The 21,297-nt window shown below is 50.9% G+C and overlaps 1 protein-coding gene across 1 annotated transcript; it reads left to right on the top strand.

The window, feature by feature from the left end:
- Positions 1 to 532: 532 nt before the first annotated feature.
- LOC100382367 (uncharacterized) lies at positions 533 to 1,650 on the top strand. The gene has a single exon (NM_001175112.1). The coding sequence runs from the start codon at positions 550 to 552 to the stop codon at positions 1,486 to 1,488; it is 939 nt and encodes a 312-aa protein (NP_001168583.1). The 5' UTR covers positions 533 to 549; the 3' UTR covers positions 1,489 to 1,650.
- The last annotated feature ends 19,647 nt before the right edge of the window (positions 1,651 to 21,297 follow it).

Here is a 21,297-nt window from a genome sequence, read left to right as displayed (position 1 = left end):
AACATATATTTATACATAAGTTATCATGGTATTATACGTTCTCGTTGCAGCGCACGAATACTCACTTAGTAGAGTGAGAAGCTACATATCAGTTTTTAAAATTACAATAGTCAAAGACTGTCTCGACTTATCTATCATATCTTATATATTTTCTCTATTTTTTATTTATCATGTTTTAGTAAAAAATAAATTAGTAGATAATAAATATTCGAAAACGAAGGTAATACTATTTTAAACCTTACTTACAATTTACCGTATAAAATAGTGTTTTACGCAACCACGCGTACACGATAGCCTAAGTTTAATTTTTGAGGCCGTCCATTGACTCCTGTAGTACACGGCACGTAATTTTCCAAGTCTTCCCGGTGTAATTTTCCAAGTCTTCCCGGTAGACTAGACCTCATATGTGACATTTATGTCTCCACCAACAGCAACGGCCATCTAAAAAATTTTCTTCAGCTTTGGCAGCTCCTTCATTGCTAAGCCTAGCTTATCCTTCAGCTAGCACATAGCCACCGTTTGGTTGATCATCGCACTGATCAGGCAGCCATGGCTACCAAAGCCAAATCAAGCTCCTCGTCATGTCTCTCCTTCCTGAAGGACGCACTGCTCCTTCCAACCAAGAACGCCAAGCTCTTCGTCCCTGTCTTCCTCCTGGTAACCGCTCCCCTCATTCTTCTCCAGATCACCAATGTCTTCTACATCCAGCCGCGCACAGCCGACATGCTGCACCACATCAACGAGGTCAAGAACATGGACCCCTCAAGCGCCGATTACGCCAAGCTCATGGTGGAGATCATGAAGGAAGCCAAGGAGCTTGCCATGATCTCCATCGCGCTCCTAGTCATCACCTTTGCAGGAAGCTTTGCTAAACAGATCATAGCCTTCTTCGCCACCTCCACTACCTACGCCGGTGACCGCTACTCGTTCCCTGAGCTCTTCACCAAGGTGATCATGAAGGGGCGTCACCTCAGGGGCCCTCTCATAACCGTCGCCATGGTGGGCGTCCTCAACGTCGCATGCGCGCTCCTCCTCGCCGCGCTGCTCCAGCTCGCGATGCGCCAGTTGGGGGTGCTGTACACGGCGATCCTCTTCGTGCTCCCGTTCCTCGCGTTCCTCTACCTCGACGTCGTCTTCTTTGTCGCCGTAGCCGCGTCGGTGGCCGACGAGGACAGCCGCGGCGTGAGCGCGCTCAGGCTGGCGTGGCGGCTGATGACACGGGTGTGCAGGAAGGAAGGCTTCGTGCTGGTCGTCGCGGTCCACCTGGTGGCGATGGTTCCGTCCCTGCTCTACGCGGTTGCGCTTGCATGCTTGAAGAAGAACATGCCCATGGGGCTGGCTCTGTTCTCCGTATACGCACTGCTCTCCGGCTTGGTACAGCTCTTCTACTTCGCCGGAATTATGGTGTACTACTACTTAGCCATGGAGAGCAAGGAGGTGATGGCCCATGACTACGTCAACATCCCCACCGTTGAAGCAACTGTGTGATTGATTGTTGAATGGTAGGGAAATAATAAATTTTTGTATGGTGATGATGAATAATATTTGTCCACTAGAAATGAACAGTGTGCCTTTATGGAGGTTTGTGACGAGACTTGTATGCAAAGACTTTATTTTGCAAATAAAAAAAATATCCAAAGACCATTATGTACAGCTTGTGAAAACAGAGTTAGTGGCAAGTTAGCTAGGGGGTGTTTGATTTCTAGGGACTATTTTTTAGTCCCTCCATTTTATTTTATTTTAGTTTTTAAATTGTCAAATACGTGGATTTCGAACCGATAGGATATGAAAATCCTTAACCGGCTCCGATACTAAATGTAGGGTCGGTGAGGCGACGGGGGAGGGGTGTGTGAATGGGAGCCATTAAAAATTCTCATCCTGCGAGTACGTGACTTTGATCCCAAAATTTAACCCGAAAACCTTCTAGGGACTCAGAGCAGCAGATCAGAGTGCTACATAAACCAGTGCCTTTTGTATGCACCAAAAACCCTAAAACTGTAGACATTCATAGAAAATTTCAGAGTCAAAAGCACCAGAAAGTCAGAGCGGCAGTGCCGCGCACACGGGCGGCAGTGCCAGGCAAGCAAAAATGGCCAGAATGATCTCAAATTTGACAGATAGTTTGCATGGGGTAAAAGAAGTTCTCCGGTAAAGTATGAACCCGAACAACAAGAAATAAAATTGCAAAACAGGGAGGGAGAAACCAAGAACACTCAACTTCAGAATTTCCAGCAAAGTGTGCAAAACTAAAACTGAGAAGTGATCAAAACCTGTGGCCCATACGAGTGACCCTTCCTCGGATTAAACTTGAAGAAACACAATCACAGTCGAAGTACAAAATCGCTGTGGATCTTTGGCTGAACCTAGACTAGTCTTAGGGATAGGAAATATGAGTACTAAAACCCTAAGTCAAAACAAATGGCAGCCAAGTAATATTGAACTAAACAACCTACCCCTTTATTTATAGAGGGTTATTTCCACTTCCTAAACTAGCTCTATTTACGTAGAGCTTATCCACTCCATCAGGGGTGAAATGGACTAACTACTAGGTTTTTTATCCGACGGCCACGCGCTCCATATGAAATTGCTTCGCCTTGACGCACGCTTCGCTATGTTGCCACATGCCGCCACTAGTTCCCTCTGAAACCACCGCCACCGAGTTTTGTGGCCCAAACTCAGCAAAACCCGTCATCCGTAGCGTTGGGTGGTTTTGAGGCCTAAACCACCAAACCATCGTGAGTCCCGCGCCGCATGCACGTCCTCCATGGCCAGACGCGTGTCCCGCCAATCCTCGACCACGCCGACAACACGGTCCACTCCACCACATCCTTGTGTGAGTGTGTGTCCCAAGTGTTAGCCACCACGGCTGGTCACCCGGCTGCTCCGGTCCATTAGTCAAGACCCTGCACTCGCCCTTCACTGCTTTCGGTCCATCAGCACAAGCCCGCATGACCTTCACCTCAGTCGTCGATCACCATCTCTGTTCACCACACCTGTACACCACAAGACGATCGACATGGTTGCACAAGCATAATCTCACACTCTGGTCAGTCCATCGACTAACCCAGAGTGCTATCTGTGACAATCACTCATCATTAACCCAAACCACAAGGGACAAGTCAACCTTGTGTTCGCACATTCCCCCTCTCCTCCACCTAACCAACATAATAAAGAGCTAATCATGCTTCTGATTAAACTTATCTCATTAGAGACAAACAACACACTATAAATCTCATCCTCGAGCTACTAGGTAGAAATTGCCCTCATTGTGCCTTAGACAAATAAGTTGTGTTGTCCTCACCTCCCCATAACTCACGATTTCCTTAGATTCACTAGAGCTGGAGTGGTGCGCCTCTACCACCGTGGTTGTACAAGGAGACGACAGACTGGATTTTGGGTGTGACATCGTGGCAGTATTAATGCCCGCAGGGGTTGAGCACGAGAAAGCGAGTGATCTAGGGAATGGGCAGGCGATGCGGTCATGGAGGGCGAGGGTGCACAACTCAAATATGTACACCCGAGACTAGAGGAGAAGAGTGTCGGCGACGACGACGTCGACAATGTCATCGTGGGTGAGACTGATGCGAGATAGCAAAATGAGGACAACATCGGGTTCAAAGTCGAGGTGAAAGCGAGAGGAGGTGAGATCGTTGAACTCCCTATCATACGACTTGGATGCCTGTCGAGCGTCTTTCTAGACATGCTCCTGGCCTAGGCTAGGGTGATGCCGCAATTGGCCACGAGAAAGGCCTAGAGGGAGAAGGGGACAAGGGAGGTGGAGAGACCGTGGCAACACACAGACATTGTATTAGTTCCTATTTTTTTCATGTCTCGCTTTACAACTTTCTATTTTAATTTTGTATTAAAATGTGTAAATAGAAACCGGTAAAGAGACCGCTTCCACCCATTTTCATCTCTACTTGCTCATGTAGAGGTTAATTGTGTAGTTCACACATACACATATATTATCACTGATTTGCTCCTATATTTAAATTAAATTAAATATTAAAATATCTAAATTTCTAACAATAGTAACTACTTTGTCTAACTCAATAAACAATAAAGCAAATGTCTCAAAACAATTATGGCTTGTTTGGAAGAAGGGGTTGGAGGGGATTGAAGGGCATAAAATCCTTTTCATATTCAATTTTGAATATGAAGAGTATTTTAGCCCCATCAAATCCCTTTGAATCCCTTGTTCTCAAATATGCACTTAGAGCATCTCCACTAGTTCCCAAAAGGACTTCCTAAATTTAATTTAGAATGCTATAAACCAAAAATCATCCTTCAACAGTTCCTTAAATGATGTTTCCAAATATACCAACTTCCTAAATATCCCTATTTAGTCCCCAAGATTTGGGGACCTCTTGGACTATTTCATGCTTCAATCACATCGTAAAATCACTTTCTCGCCATCGAGCTCGCATCAGATTACAAGAGATGCACTTTAAATGATTTGAGCAGCGGGAAGGATGAACCCATCATTCTTGTTTGATAAATCTGAAGATACCCATCTATAAATTTAGAGAAAAATGACCAACCGTGATTCATATAGAATTAAAATATCAATGAAAAGAAGAACGATGATTATTGAATTGTATTGTACAAATGAAATCAAATTTGAAGTTCAAATAATAACTAGAAAAAGCCGAGTTAACCTAATTTAAAAATAATTAACAACCTAAAAATTAGAAACTGGAGACTGATGTTGATTTTGTTTCCAATTTATATTTATCAACTTGCTAAATCTAAGTTTAAGGAGCTTTTTTAGGAAATAGTTAAGATACTCTTAGGTTGTCTTTGGTGTATCTTGTAAAATAGGGGACACAAAACTGTAGATGACATTATTTGATATTGTTTGCAGAGTGAAGTTTGAGATAGGGGATGAGATAGAGGAGCTGCTGGACGGCCTAATAGTAACAAATAACACTACCACTCAAACAGGCTTCCTTTCTAGGATTCGATGCCCATTTGCTGATGGGGTTGTGTACTGTTTGACCTTTCTAGGGTCTGACATTGTAAGACATTGTTATACTTGGGGTTGGTATTCGGCAACTATGGTCTCAGAAAAGGTTTGAGGTAGTAGGGGCTTCAACAGACATGCAGTTTTGTGATGAATTTGACTATGTTTTGGGCAAAAAAGCAACGATCCACCATAGAATGCACAAGATGGTCTAAAACCTTTCTAGGGTCTGACATTGTAAGACATTGTTATACTTGGGGTTGGTATTCGGCAACTATGGTCTCAGAAAAGGTTTGAGGTAGTAGGGGCTTCAACAGACATGCAGTTTTGTGATGAATTTGGCTATGTTTTGGGCAAAAAAGCAACGATCCACCATAGAATGCACAAGATGGTCTAAACTTTAAGGCCTTCTTTGGAACACAATAATTTCGTAGGAATGGTATAAAAATTTCACAGAAATTATTTGAAAAACATATACCAAACACGAAATTATCTTTTGATCCAAAGGAGGCCTAAGGTTTGAAGAGTTACAACGAATGGTTTGGTTAGTGATATTATTTAGCAGTGGAGCTAACCAAAAGATACAAGCTCTCATAATTTAGTATCACTAGAAATTGTCCACACATAAGTAATGAGGGAAAAGGTGGGATGGAAGAGACGAGATATTATGTTCGAATTAAAATTTGATCAACAATAGCTATATATTTCTCATGAATAGAATTGGTATGGTCGTGGATAGGATTACTAAACCTTCACAGATAGCTTTTATGTTCGGACAAAACATTATCGAAGGAGTTATAGTGCTTCATGAGACTATTCATGAGCTGCATAAGAAGAAATTAGATGGTATTATTCTAAAATTAGACTTCAATAAAGCCTATGACAAAATTAAATGGGATTTCCTTCGACAAGTAATGCACATGAAAGGTATTTCACCAAAATGGTGCACTTGGATTTAATCTATAGTACCAGGAGACCATGTTAGGGTGAAAGTCAACAATTATGTTGGCCCTTTTTAGTACACAAAAAGGTCTATGATAGGCGATCCCTTCTCACTAATCCTCTTTAATATTGTTGCAGATATGTTGGCAATTTCCTTTTCAGGAGCAAAAGAGTCATGTCAATTTACAGGAGTAGTGCCCCATTTGGTTGATGGGGGGTTGTCCATACTCCAATATGCAGATGACACGATCTATTTTATGGACCACAACTTGGAACACGCTCGTAATGTGAAATTACTTTTGATCGCATTTGAGCAAACGTTAGGTTTGAAAATTAACTTCCATAAAAGCAAACTTTTCTGTTATTGATTGACTAAGGAATCTGTAGACCATTACTCATGTCTTTTTAGTTGTGGTATTGGTTTGATGCCTTCTACATACCTCAGAATCTCTATGGGGTATCACAGGTTGAGAAATAGTGAGCGGCAAAATGCCATTGCTAGGTTTGAGAAAATACTTAGTAATTGGAAAGGAAAATTTCTCTCCTCAGGTGGATGCTTAGTGCTTATTAATTCAGTTCTAAGTAGCCTTCCTATTTTCATGATGTCTTTCTTTGAGATACCAGTCAGAGTGCTAGAAAAGTTGGATGCTATACGATCCAGATTCTTTTGGCAAGGAGGACAACACAAAAACAAATATAGACTTGTCAAGTGGAAAATTATTTGTCAACCAAAGAAGGTAGGTGGCCTAGGGGTGGCTAACCTCACTATCAAGAACATTTGTTTCCTCAAAAATTGGTTTTTAAGCTTCTTAATGAAGATGGTATTTGGCAACAAATTCTAAAAAACAAGTATTTAGGAACCAAAGCGCTTACTCATGTTTCGAGAAGACTAGGTGATTCTCAATTCTGGTCTAGCCTTATGAATGTTAAAGATGATTTTTGAGTTGGGGACAGTTTCGGGTAGGTGATGGACAATCTACCAGGTTTTGGGAGGACAAATGGCTTATAAATAGACCTCTTAAAGAGCAATGTCCAAAGCTTTTTAACATAGTGAGAAATAATATGGCTCTAGTTGCAAATGTATTATCTGGTGCCATCCCCAATCTGTCCTTTCGCATATCAATAATGGGGTAAAATTAGTTGAGTGGCGAAATCTGTCGCTTTTGTTAGCCACAATTAATCTGAGCTCTACGAGAGATAGGTTTCTTTGAGGGGGGCTCATCAAAATGGACTTTTCTCAGTCCAGTCTATGTGTCATGGTTTCAGAAACCGGGGGACAATAATATTTGTGTTTGGTGGGGATGCTAGCGCGGACTAACTCCGAATGGTGAATCGCTGAGACTCGAACGTGGGAATTGAGACATAGGGTTTATACTGTTCAGGCTTGCACCCTAGTTCAGTGTAGTGCTAATTGTAGTATTGCTCTAGAGCATAAAGTTACAACTGGTGTGCTTGTGTGGAAGAAGAAGGGGGCCTTGCCCTTTTATATCTCATGGGTAGGACCTTACAATGGGACTAGTATTCTACGAGAGAGCTTGGATCCGCGGGTAAGTGTGGTGGGCCATTCCTAGGGTCACGTGTAGCTGTACTCCAGGTATGGCATCGCCTGTTGCTTCGACTCCTATAGTGAGTCTATTGCTGACGTCTTCGTAGTGATGTGCAGTCGGTCCCTCGGATCAGTCATATGTGACGTGGCTTCTCCAGTAGTCATGAGCCCTTCGTCACTTGCCAGCATTCACAAGCGCACGCTCGGTATGGCGCGTTGTCCCATCTTTCCAACATATGGGACATTGTTGGAACTCAGGGGCTGAGGTCCTCCTACGACTCAGGTTGACTGACCCCATAGGTCAGTGGGGATGCGCTTGAGACCTTTCGTGGGGATGTACAGTCATGTTGACGATGATCTCCCTGCGCCCCTTCGGCACGTGACGCGTATATTCAGACGTGGGTTGATGATGACGCATCTTGTTGTAGTAGTCGCGGGTCAATATGTAACACCCTGATTTTGGGGGTATAAAATTTCTTTCTAACTATCTACCAAATTCAGGTGATACTCTTGTCTCTCTCTAATCTCTCTCTTTTTCTTTTGGTTAGAATTAGGTTAATTAGGAGAGGAGTTAATTATTTATTTTGTCAAAACAATGCAAGTCATGAATTGTTGCATCATGCTGAGTCTAAGATATTATTTGATTTGATGCACATGTTTGATTTGGTTTGAATTTGAAACTTGGTTTGAATTTGAATTGAAAACCCTAGAGAAAATAAAATAGAAAAGCAATTAGAAATTCCAGGAAAATAGAAAATCCTAATTTGGCCCAGCTAGCCCAAGCCAGCCTAGCTCCACGTGCGAGCGCCCGCGTCGTCTGACCGGTGGAGCCCACCTGTCAGCGGTAGTTCTTGCGCCCGCACGCTCCCTCCCTCCCTCTCTCTGTCGCCTGGGTCCCGCTTGTCGGCGCGTTCCCTCGCGCATCTGTGTCCCTGAGCCGCTATCTGGCGGGCCCCGCTTGTCAGCTCTCCCCCTCCTCTAACTTCCAGTCTGCGCGCCTGCCATGGCCGCACCCACGTCCGTGCAAATCCCGGCCACCACCCACGCGCCCAACCCCTACTCAAGCCCCCTCATGTCCCCTCGGCCATTCCCCCCACTCACAGACACTCCAGCTCGCCTTCGCTCATGCGTCGTCTCTTCTCAGAGCTCTCGGAAGACCGCCGCCGCTCGCCGTGCCCGCGCGCCCGTTCCATCGCCACCATTGGGGCTTCGTCGTGCCTTTCGCCTCAGTGAGTCCCGCCTCGATGCCCGCAACTTGAGACGTGCCTCAATTTACTCTCTCCCTCTCTGGTTCCCTCTGTCCGTGCTCACCGGACCTTCCCTCGCGCAACCGGAGAGCCGCCGTCGTCGACCCAAGCCCTCGTCGTGTCCCTGCCGCCGTTCAACGGTCCCGGAGTCTTCTCTCGAGGTAAGCAACCCAGCCGTGCCCCTATTTTTCCCTTGATCTCCCTCGGTCATGCGCGATTGCTAGCCGGAGTAGTGTTGCGCCGTCGTCGAGCCGCCTCGCTGTGAACCGCCCCCTCCAGCGCCTTTGTGTCGGTGCTATTCCCCTAGCCGAGTTTGCCGCACTCCCCTGAATTCCCCGAGTCCTTCGCGACATCCCAGCGGGCCCTAGCGCGCTCTCGCCCTCGTCTCCGGTGGGCCTCCGCCATGGACGCGAATGGCGCCACCGTTGATGGCCGAGGGACCTGGCCATTAGATCCTAGACGCCCGTCTGAGATCGGGCGGCCCAGATCTAACCAAACCTAATCTAATACTAACTGTCTGATTCGCACCTGACCGCTCGGATTCGCACCCTCACCCGTGCTCTGCCCTTGGGCCCCGCCAGTCAGTGCCTGCGCCCCGTGGCGCTGGGCCCGGCTGGTCAGCCCGCCTCCCTCAGTCGCTGACATTGTCGGCCCGCCTGTCAATGCTCGCTCGTCCGCGCGCGCGCTCGTCCGCGGATCTAATCTCAACCGTTCATTTGTGATCGAGCGGTCGAGATTGTCTGATACCCCTTCGGTTTCGGTTTTGTAAAAAGGACCCTCAGTTTTCGAGTAATAGAACCCAGTGTCCCTAGGCTTTACGCGCAGGCCCCTGGTTTCTTATAAACAGACCCCTGCCCTTTTAAATAATCACATATTTGGGCCTAATTTTGTATTTCAAACTTCAAAACTTGTTTATTTCATATCTTTTTCATATGAACTCCAAATTGAGTGGTTCAAATTGCAAAAATGTTCATAGCAATATTCTCTATTCAAATAAATGATGTCCATCCACAGTCTGTGCACTTTAATTTTATGCTTAACATATAGACTAGTGTATGTAATGATTAGTTGATGAAATAAAATAAATAGAAAGGAAACCCTAATGGTACATAGATGTTTAATTTTGTGAGATTAATAATGTTCCTTGTATGAGTTGATCTCTGGTATAATTTTGTGTCTCGCTAAAATTAGTAGAACTAAGTTATGTAATCCATAATGTCCAGGGAATCATTAATATCTAAATGTACTGATCCCTAGCACTTAGATTTATCTTTTGAGCTTATAATGTCCTGTCAAGCTTGTGTCCACTTGGTTGATTATGTTTGGTGTATTGTTTATTTGTTGTTATCCAAATGTATTGAATGTATGATCGTTTTATTTAGACAACGAGCAGTCCATGATTTCTGAGTGTGTTGCCGAAGATCTTCCTGAGCAACAACCTGGTGAAGACAAGTGTCCTCTGACCTATTATGTCCTACGTACTTTATAATTCACTGTCCCACATTACATTATTGAAACCTAAGGATTGACTAGTCTGTATTTATTTATCCTTGTTACCTTTTGGGTTAATCATGGTTAGCTTATGCTATTGCTTTAACTTAATCAACGAACATGGTGTGAATATTTATGATACGATGATGTTATCCCGATGATGATCTTGTGATATTTTAGGGGACTCAGACCATTTTCCTGAGTATCTCTCCGTAAGGACCTGTTCATTGAGTGACCACCCGGGATAACAGTGCAACCATGAGGGTAGAATGAGACGCCCATAGCTGATTAATTAGATGAACCTGGGGTGTAGTTGGATTTGCCTGAGGGCCGTCAATGGGGGCCGGGGCGTAGTGCTCGCTCTGCCAAGCGGGTGCAGAGGTTCATTCGATTTGGTTTTGTTACTCACCCACCTTGGGGAGGTGTACTACGTTTGTACGACTGGCGAAACCTAACAAGCAGCTATGCACCAGGGGAGTCTTTGTAAAGGCTACGTAGTGTATGCTTGGCCATTCACCTCGGTAGTGAAGATCGAGTCTGTACAACCCAGACTGGAAAGGGATCACGCTCGTGGGTAAAGTGTGCAACCTCTGCAGAGTGTTAGAAACTGGTATATCAACCGAGCTCACAGTTAAGAGCGGCCTTGGGATCCTCTTTGATTAGAAGAACTTTGGATACTTTTATGATGATGATTAATAATGATGGTTATAATTCTGATCTCTGGTATTTCCTTTTAGAGGGAGTACATTTGGGTAATAACTAAGTTTATTACTAAAACTTGGCTCTACTAATAGTAATAAATACTTGACCAACTAAATGCAACTGCTTAACCTTAACTACACATACAACTAGTCCACTTTAGCCAAACAAGACATTTGCTAAGTACGTTGATGTAACACCTGAATTTGAGGGTATAAAATTTCTTTTCTAATATCAACCAAATTCAGGTGTTACCCTCTTCTTGCTTTTCTTCTCTCTTTTTTTGTTTCTAAATAATGGACATTAACTTTATTATATATATATATATATGAGTTTTTGGCGTAGTAAAAAAATCCTGGAGAAGCTTTGATTGTTGCATTCATGTTGTTGTATAGTGTTTATGAGTGTAAAGGTTTTTCAAACTATATCGAATTATCTTGATCTTTTTTCCTGGAGGCTTTCGGGAACCTTCGAAATGTTTCTTCGAGTATTAAAATACTTATTTTTAGTTTTTCTAATAATAATTTAATACCTAACATTTAGTATTTGCGAAAACAACAAAATCTTAGAAACTCGATAATATATATATATATATATATATATATATATATATATATATATATATATATATATATATATATATATATATATATATATATATATATAAATGTTCCTCTCGCCGAGCCCGTTCTAGATCTCGTGTCCTTTTCACAGGATAATTAAAATGTTTTTCCTCGCAAACGTCATGCTGCTCGTGTTTACCCTCGTCGTGTTCGTATCCGCCTCTCTCGCTCGGTCGCAACGCAATTGACGACGAATTCGGCAACCATCTCCTGCGCTCGCTCTTTTTATATAAATATCCACCCCGCCGTCGCATAACCTCCCCTGCGTGCTCCCTCTGTTTTCCACGGCGCGACGGGGCTTGCCCGACGTCCCCGGGTGCGGCGTCCCAGCGCGGGTGCGCACGAGCTTAGCGCAGCCAGTCCGCGGCTAGCCCAGCGCGGCGGCCTCGGACGCGGTGGCGCGCCACCGGCGGCTCGGTCTGCGCGGCCAGCCCGGCGCCCCGGCGTGCAGGCCCCGCGCGCCCTCGCCTAGCCCCCCTCTCTCTCCTTCTCCCCCTCTCCTTCTCTCCTATCGGCGAGCTGCTTGGGCAGTTTCACTGGCCGTCGTGTCGTGCCTTCTTTCCTCCCCTGCGTGAGCCCGCATGGACATGGGAAACAGGCCCCATGGCCAAGTGACGAGCAGATGGAGCCCCACCGGTGGCGGCGCGGTGCAGGCAAGTCCGTGGCGTGAGCTCGGCCTTGCCCCATCGGTCACCGACGAGCCTGCCCCAGGCCGATGCGGCCACCATCCCTTCCCCCATGGCCGGCCAACCTCCCCTTGCGTGGACGAGCCCAACAGAGAAGATAGAGGAACAAGATGCTAGCCACACTAGATCCCACTCGTTTTCATCCTATGTGGTTGTATTCCGTGTGGCCGTTCATGTGGCTTCGCTTCGACCAATAGAATCACGCCACGTAGTTTAAATTTGAGAAATGCTATTTATTCAATATAATTTACGTTGTAAACCCGTCACGACTCGTTCCAGTTGCATTAACTTCGTAACAACATCAATTTCGTATTAGTAACATTATTTTGGTATGTCGGAAGTCTTAAGTAATTAATTATTTGTTATAGTGGTTAAAAAATGACTTTCCAATTAAGACTAATTGATAGTTCTAACTTGTGCTTTACAAATACTCGTTAATTTGATTAATGCGAACTCAAACATTTTGAAATTAATACTCGCTTAGTGTATGCACGTTATTTTGGTATGTCGCGCATGTTGTTCGCGCGTTATTTCGCGTGTCATTCACACGCTGTTTACATGTCGTAGCGCTATTCAAGCGTGATGTGCTCATTGTCGTGTTGTCCGCGCACGTCGTTCGTGCATTGTCGCATGCGTTGTTTCGTGTGCCGTCCGCACGCTGTTCAGCACTGTCGTGCATCGTCACGCATCATTCGCGTGTTTCGCGCGCGCCATTTTTTTGCGTATCACGTGCTGTCTACGCGTGATATTTAATCGTTCTCGTACAATCACCCTTGTCATATAATTAACTGCCTATTTAATCGTCTATTAGTAAAATAGCAATTTAGTCAAAACTAAGTAGTAGTAGTAATTTACATTTGATAAAGGTCAATTAATATAATTGTCGGGGACCATAATTAGGCGTACCCCCAAGACTCCTAATCTCAGCTGGTAACCCCCATCAGCACAAAGCTGCAAAGGCCTGATGGGCGTGATTAAGGTCAAGGCTCAGTCCACTCAAGGGACACGATCTCGCCTCGCCCGAGCCCAGCCTCAGGCAAAGGCAGCCGACCCCGGAGGATTCACGTCTCGCCCGAGGGCCCCCTCAAGCAACAGACACACCTTCGGCTCGCCCAAGGCCCAGTCTTCGCAGAGAAGCAACCTTGGCCAGATCGCCACGCCAACCGACCATATCGCAGGAGCATTTAATGCAAGGATGGCCTGACACCTTATCCTGACGCGCGCTCTTCAGTCGACAGAGCCGAAGTGACCGCAGTCACTTCGCCGCTCCGCTGACCGACCTGACAAGAAAACAGCGCCGCCTGCGTCACTCCGACTGCTGTGCCACTCGACAGAGTGAGGCTGACAGCAGCCAAGTCCGGCCTCAGGCGCCATAGGAAGCTCCGCCTCGCCCGACCCCAGGGCTCGGCCCCCGTCTCGGCCTCGGAAGATGGACTTCGCCTCGCTCGACCCCAGGGCTCGGACTCAACCTCGACCTCGGACGACGAACTCCGCCTCGCCCGACCCCAGGGCTCGGACTCATCCTTGGCTCCGGAAGACGACGAACTCCGCCTCGCCCGACCCCAGGGCTCGGACTCAGCCTCGGCTCCGGAAGACGACGAACTCCGCCTCGCCCGACCCTAGGGCTCGGACTCAGCCTCGGCTCCGGAAGACGACGTACTCCGCCTCGCCCGAGCCCAGGGCTCGGACTTAGCCACGGCCTCGGAAGACGGACTCGACCTCGGCCCCGGAGGAGCCTCCGCCTCGCCCGACCTAGGGCTCGGACCGACCACATCACAGGAAGGGCCATCATTACCCTACCCCTAGCTAGCTCAGGCTACGGGGAACAAGACCGGCGTCCCATCTGGCTCGTCCTGGTAAACAAATAATGATGGCGCCACGCGTGCTCCATGACGACGGCGGCTCTCAGCCCCTTACGGAAGCAAGGAGACGTTAGCAAGGACTCGACAGCCCCGACAGCTGTCCTTCCGCAAGGCTCCAGCGCTCCTCCGACGGCCACGACATCACATGAACAGGGTGCCAAAACCTCTCCGGCTGCCACGACGGCATGTACTTAGGGCTCTAGCTCCTCTCTGCTAGACACGTTAGCACACTGCTACACCCCCCATTGTACACCTGGACCCTCTCCTTACGCCTATAAAAGGAAGGTCCAGGGCTCTCTACGAGAAGGTTGGCCGCGCGGGAGAACGGGCCGACGAGTAAGTCTCTCACTCTCTCCCACGCGGACGCTTGTAACCCCCTACTGCAAGCGCACCCGACCTGGGCGCAGGGCAACACGAAGGCCGCGGGTTTCCCCTTTGCCTGTTCCCTTCCCCCCTTCGTGCTCCGTCTCGCGTCGACCCATCTGGGCTGGAACACGCGGCGACAATTTACTCGTCGGTCCAGGGACCCCCCGGGGTCGAAACGCCGACAGTTGGCGCGCCAGGTAGGGGCCTGCTGCGTGTTGACAAACAGCTTCCCGTCAAGCTCCAGATGGGTAGTCTCCAACAACCTTTCCAACCCGGGACGATTCTCCATTTTGGGAGTCTTGAGTTCATGTCCCTCGACGGCGGCTACGACATGATACTCCTTCCTCCGCTGCGCGACAGCGACAATGGCGGCCGACAGCCCGCCCGCCGGCGGCGGAATCAACGACGTCTTCCCCACGTGGCGGAAGAACAACATTCGGGTTTGTCCCGTCACCTCCCCCGCAGACGGAGGAGGAGGCGGGGCAACCATGGCCAAGCAGGAGGCGGCACCTCGTCGGCTGTCGAGCGAGTCGACGACGCTGGTGCCCCAACGGGGGACGCGTCGGGCGTCGACCTCGCGTCTGAGATGAAGACGAGCGCCGTTTCCCCGCAACACGCCAACTCCAAGCAGATGGACGACACCAGCACACTCGCGAAGGACTTACTGGGCGTCGCCCTCGTACCTGAGACAACGGTGCAGTCCGCCCCTGACGCGACTTCGTCGCCGCCCGTCGACCAAGAGGTACCGACCGATTCCCATCTCGTGCCTTTTGGATTCAGCCTCGACCCACCAAGCGACTCCGCTTTGGTGGAAGCCTTCATAGAGGCATGCACCAACCCTCCGGGGTACCATATGCGGTCTCCCTGGGACAGACCGACGGCCGTCTCAACCTACGGACCCTCAGGTTCCGAGGAAGATGATGAGCCCGACTTTTGTTGGGATTTCTCCGAGCTCAGCAACCCCAGTGCCATGCGGGACTTCATGACCGCATGCGACTGCTGCCTCTCCGATTGTTCCGATGGTAGCCGCAGCTTCGGCGACGAGGACTGCGGCCCAAGTCGTGAATGTTTCCACGTCGATCTAGGGGGTCCCGGCGAAGGCAACCATCTTGGTATACCGGAGAACGGCGATCCCCCTAGGCTTGCGCCTCGCATTGACATCCTTCGGGAGCTAGCTGTGGTCCCAGTCCCTGCGGGGGGTCAGGACGCACAGCTCGAGCAAATCCGCGAGATGCAGGCCAGGCTCGACGAGGGAGCAGGAACACTTGAGCAGTTCCGACGGAACATCGGACAGGAATGGGCAGACCAAGCGCCGGCCGGAGAAGCGCGTCATCTACCCCAGGGCATCTAGCACCGCATTGCCGATGACGTCAGGGCAAGGCCGCCACCGGCTTCCAGTGGGGTCGGCCAGAACCTGGCTGCAACAGCAATACTACTCCGCGTGATGCCGGAACCATCGACCACCGAAGGACGGCGTATCCAGGGAGAGCTCAAGAATCTCCTGGAGGATGTCGCGGTCCGACGGCCCGAAAGCTCTGCCTCCCGAAGGCAGGGGTACCCCTCGGAGCATCGCGCCGCGACTTCCCGATTTATGCGGGAAGCCTCGGTCCACAACGGGCGCACGCGCAACACGGCGCCTGCGGCCCCGGGTCGCCTCGGCAACGAGCACCACCACCGCAACCGTCGAGCCTACCTCGACGAGAGGGTACGCCGAGGCTACCACCCCAGGCATGGGGGACGCTACGACAGCGGGGAGGATCAGAGTCCCTCGCCCGAACCACCCAGTCTGCAGGCTTTCAGCCGGGCCATACGACGGGCGCCGTTCCCGACCCGGTTCCGAACCCCGACTACCATCACAAAGTACTCGGGGGAAACGAGGCCGGAACTGTGGCTCACGGACTACCGGCTGGCCTGCCAGCTGGGTGGAACGGACGATGACAACCTCATCATCCGCAACCTCCCCCTGTTCCTATCCGACACCGCTCGAGCCTGGCTGGAGCATCTGCCTCCAGGGCAGATCTCCAACTGGGGCGACCTGGTCCAAGCCTTCACCGACAACTTCCAGGGCACGTACATGCGCCCTGGGAACTCCTGGGATCTCCGAAGCTGCCGCTAGCAGTCGGGAGAGTCTCTTCGGGACTACATCCAACGATTCTCGAAGCAGCGCACCGAACTGCCCAACGTCACCAACTCGGACGCCATCGGCGCGTTCCTCGCTGGCACCACCTGCCGCGACCTGGTGAGCAAGCTGGGTCGCAAGACCCCCACTAGGGCTAGCGAGCTGATGGACATCGCCACCAAGTTCGCCTCTGGCCAGGAGGCGGTTGAGGCCATCTTCTGGAAGGACAAACAGCCCTAGGGCCGCTAGCCGGAAGTCGTCCCCAAGGCGTCCACTCAGCGCGGCACCAAGAAGAAGAACAAGAAGAAGTCGCAAGCGAAACGCGACGCCGCCGACACAGACCTTGTCACCACCGCTGAGTACAAGAACTCTCGGAAACCTCCTGGAGGTGCCAATCTCTTCGATAAGATGCTCAAGGAGCCGTGCCCCTATCACTAGGGGCCCGTCAAGCACACCCTCGAGGAGTGCGTCATGCTTCGGCGCCACTTCCACAGGGTCGGGCCACCGGCGGAAGGTGGTCGAGCCCACAACAACGATAAGAAGGAGGATCACAAAGCAGAGGAGTTCCCCGAGGTCCACGACTGCTTCATGATCTACGATGGGCAAGTGGCGAACGCCTCGGCTCGGCATCGCAAGCAAGAGCGTCGGGAGGTCTGCTCGGTAAAGGTGGCGGCACCTGTCTACCTAGACTGGTCCGACAAGCCCATCACCTTCGACCAGGGCGACCACCCCGACCGCGTGCCGAGCCCGGGGAAATATCTGCTCGTTGTCGACCCCGTCATCGGCAACGTCAGGCTCACCAAGGTCCTCATGGACGGAGGCAGCAGCCTCAACATCATCTAGGCCGAGACCCTCGGGCTCCTGCAGATCGATCTATCCTCGATCCGGGCCGGCGCGGTGCCTTTTCACGGGATCATCCCCGGGAAACGCGTCCAGCCCCTCGGACAACTCGACCTGCCCGTCTGCTTCGGGACTCCCTCCAACTTTCGAAGGTAAACCCTCACGTTCGAGGTGGTCGGGTTCCGAGGAACCTACCACGCAGTACTGGGGAGGCCATGCTACGCCAAGTTCATGGCTGTCCCCAACTACACCTACCTCAAGCTCAAGATGTCAGGCCCTAACGGGGTCATCACCGTCGGCCCCACGTACCGACACGCGTACGAATGCGATGTGGAGTGCGTGGAGTACGCCGAGGCCCTCGCCGAATCCGAGGCCCTCATCGCCGACCTGGAGAGCCTCTCCAAGGAGGCACCAGACGTGAAGCGCCACGCCGGCAACTTCGAGCCAGCAGAGATGGTTAAGTCCGTCCCTCTCGACCCCAGCAACGACGCCTCCAAGCATATACGGATCGGCTCCGAGCTCGACCCCAAATAGGAAGCAGTGCTCGTCGACTTTCTCCGCGCGAACGCCGAAGTCTTTGCGTGGAGTCCCTCGGACATGCCTGGCATACCGAGGGATGTCGCCGAGCACTCGCTGGATATCCGAGCTGGAGCCCGACTCGTGAAGCAGCCTCTGCGCCGATTCGACAAAGAAAAGCGCAGAGCCATAGGCGAGGAGATCCACAAGCTGATGGCCGCAGGGTTTATCAAAGAGGTATTCCATCCCGAATGGCTTGCCAACCCTGTGCTTGTGAGAAAGAAAGGAGGGAAATGGTGGATGTGTGTAGACTACACTGGTCTAAACAAAGCATGTCTGAAGGTTCCCTACCCTTTGCCTCGCATCGATCAAATCGTGGATTCCACTGCTGGGTGCGAAACCCTGTCTTTCCTCGATGCCTACTCAGGGTATCACCAAATCAGGATGAAAGAGTCCGACCAGCTCGCGACTTCTTTCATCACACCTTTTGGCATGTACTGCTACGTTACTATGCCATTTGGTTTGAGGAATGCGGGTGCGACATACCAAAGGTGCATGAACCACGTGTTTGGCGAACACATTGGTCGAACGATCGAGGCTTACGTCGATGACATCGTAGTCAAGATGAGGAAAGCCTCCAACCTCCTCTCCGACCTTGAAACGACATTCCGGTGTCTCAAGGTGAAAGGCGTGAAACTCAATCCCGAGAAGTGTGTCTTCGGAGTCCCCCGAGGCATGCTCTTGGGGTTCATCGTCTCCAAGCAGGGCATTGAGGCCAACCCGAAGAAAATCGCGGCCATCACCAACATGGGGCCCATCAAGGACTTGAAAGGCGTACAGAGGGTCATGGGATGCCTTGCGGCTCTGAGCCGCTTCATCTCGCGCCTCGGTGAAAGAGGCCTACCTCTGTACCGCCTCTTAAGAAAGACCGAGTGCTTCACTTGGACCCCCGAGGCCGAAGAAGCCCTCGGGAACCTGAAGGCGCTCCTTACGAACGCACCCATCTTGGTGCCCCCCGCTGCCGGAGAAGCCCTCTTGATCTACGTCGCCGCTACCACTCAGGTGGTCAGCGCCGCGATCGTGGTTGAGAGACGAGAAGAAGGGCATGCATTGCCCGTCCAGAGGTCGGTCTACTTCATCAGTGAGGTACTGTCTGAGACCAAGATCCGCTACCCACAGATTCAGAAGCTGTTGTACGCGGTGATTCTGAAGCGGCGGAAGTTGCGACACTACTTCGAGTCTCATCCGGTGACTGTGGTGTCATCCTTCCCCCTGGGGGAGATCATCCAGTGCCGAGAGGCCTCGGGTAGGATTGCAAAGTGGGCGGTGGAAATCATGGGTGAGACAATCTCGTTCGCCCCTCGGAAGGCCATCAAGTCCCAAGTCTTGGCGGACTTTGTGGCTGAATGGGTCGACACCCAACTCCCGGCAGCTCCGATCCAACCGGAACTCTGGACCATGTTTTTTGACGGGTTGCTGATGAAAACCGGGGCAGGCGCGGGCCTGCTCTTCATCTCGCCCCTCGGGAAACACCTCCGCTACGTGCTGCGCCTCCATTTCCCGGCGTCCAACAACGTGGCTGAGTATGAGGCTCTGGTCAACGGGTTGCGCATCGCCATCGAGCTAGGGGTCCGACGCCTCGACGCTCGCGGTGACTCGCAGCTTGTCATCGACCAAGTCATGAAGAACTCCCACTGCCGCGACCCGAAGATGGAAGCCTACTGCGATGAGGTTCGGCGCCAGGAGGACAAGTTCTACGGGCTCGAGCTCAACCACATCGCCCGACGATACAACGAGACTGCGGACGAGCTGGCTAAGATAGCCTCGGGGCGGATGACCGTACCTCCCGACGTCTTCTCCCGAGACCTACATCAACCCTCAGCCAAGACCGACGACACGCCCGAGCCTGAGAATGTCTCGGCCCAGCCCGAGGCTCCCTCGGCTCGGCCCGAGGCACCCTCGGCTCAGCCCGAGACACCCTCGGCTACCGAGGATGAGGCTCTGCGCATCGAGGAAGAGCAGAATGGGGTCCCGCCTAATCGAAACTGGCAGACCCCGTACCTGCAATATCTCCACCAAGGAGAGCTACCCCTCGACAGAGCCAAAGCTCGGCGACTGGGGCGGCGCGCCAAATCATTCGTCTTACTGGGTGAGGGGAAGGAGCTCTACCACTGCAGCCCCTCCGGCATCCTCCAGCGATGCATATCCATCGCCGAAGGCCAGGAGCTCTTACAAGAAATATACTCGGGGGCTTGCGGTCATCACGCAGCGCCTCGAGCCCTTGTTGGAAACACTTTCCGACAAGGTTTCTATTGGCCGACCGCGGTGGCCGACGCCACTAGAATTGTCCGCACCTGCAAAGGGTGTGAATTCTACGCGAAGCAGACCCACCTGCCTGCTCAGGCTCTGCAAACAATACCCATCACCTGGCCGTTTGCTGTGTGGGGTCTGGACCTCGTCGGTCCCTTGTAGAAGGCACCCGGGGGCTACACGCACCTGCTGGTCGCCATCGACAAATTCTCCAAGTGGATCGAGGTCCGACCCCTAAACAGCATCAGGTCCGAATAGACGGTGGCATTCTTCACCAACATCATCCATCGCTTTGGGGTCCCAAACTCCATCATCACTGACAATGGCACCCAGTTCACCGGTAGAAAGTTCCTGGACTTCTGCGAGGATCACCACATCCGGGTGGGCTGGGCCGCCGTGGCTCACCCCATGACGAATGGGCAGGTAGAACGTGCCAACGACATGATTCTGCAAGGACTCAAGCCAAGGATCCACAACGACCTCAACAAGTTCGGCAGGCGGTGGATGAAGGAACTCCCCTCGGTGGTCTGGAGTCTAAGGACAACGCCGAGCTGAGCCACGGGCTTCACACCGTTTTTTCTAGTCTATGGGGCCGAGGCCATCTTGCCCATAGACTTAGAATACGGTTCCCTGAGGACGCAGGCGTACGACGACCAAAGCAATTGAACCAACCGAGAAGACTCACTAGACCAGCTGGAAGAGGCTCGGGACATGGCCTTACTACAGTCGGCGCGGTATCAGCAGTCCCTACGACGCTACCATGCCCGAGGGGTTCGGTCCCGAGACCTCCAGGTGGGCGACTTGGTGCTTCGGCTGCGACAAGACGCCCGAGGGTGGCACAAGCTCACGCCTCCCTGGGAAGGGCCATTCATCATCGCCAAGATCTTGAAGCCCGGAACATACAAGCTGGCCAACAGTCAAGGCGAGGTCTACAGCAACGCTTGGAACATCCGACAGCTATGTCGCTTCTACCCTTAAGATGCTTTCAAGTCATTCGTACACCCCGTTCACATACAAAGTCTAACCATCAAGGAAGGGTCAGCCTTGCCTCGGCAAAGCCCGACCCTCCCTCGGGGGCTAGAAGGGG

This window comes from Zea mays, chromosome 9 (genome assembly GCF_902167145.1).
Source record: "Zea mays cultivar B73 chromosome 9, Zm-B73-REFERENCE-NAM-5.0, whole genome shotgun sequence".
Taxonomy (NCBI): Eukaryota; Viridiplantae; Streptophyta; class Magnoliopsida; order Poales; family Poaceae; genus Zea; species Zea mays.
Note: the sequence above shows the minus strand (reverse complement) of the source record. Positions and strands in the feature narration are given on the sequence as shown.

What these genes read in the sequence shown, in the direction of transcription:
- LOC100382367 (NM_001175112.1), top strand. Translation starts at nt 550, where the DNA reads ATGGCTACCAAAGCCAAATCAAGCTCCTCGTCATGTCTCTCCTTCCTG.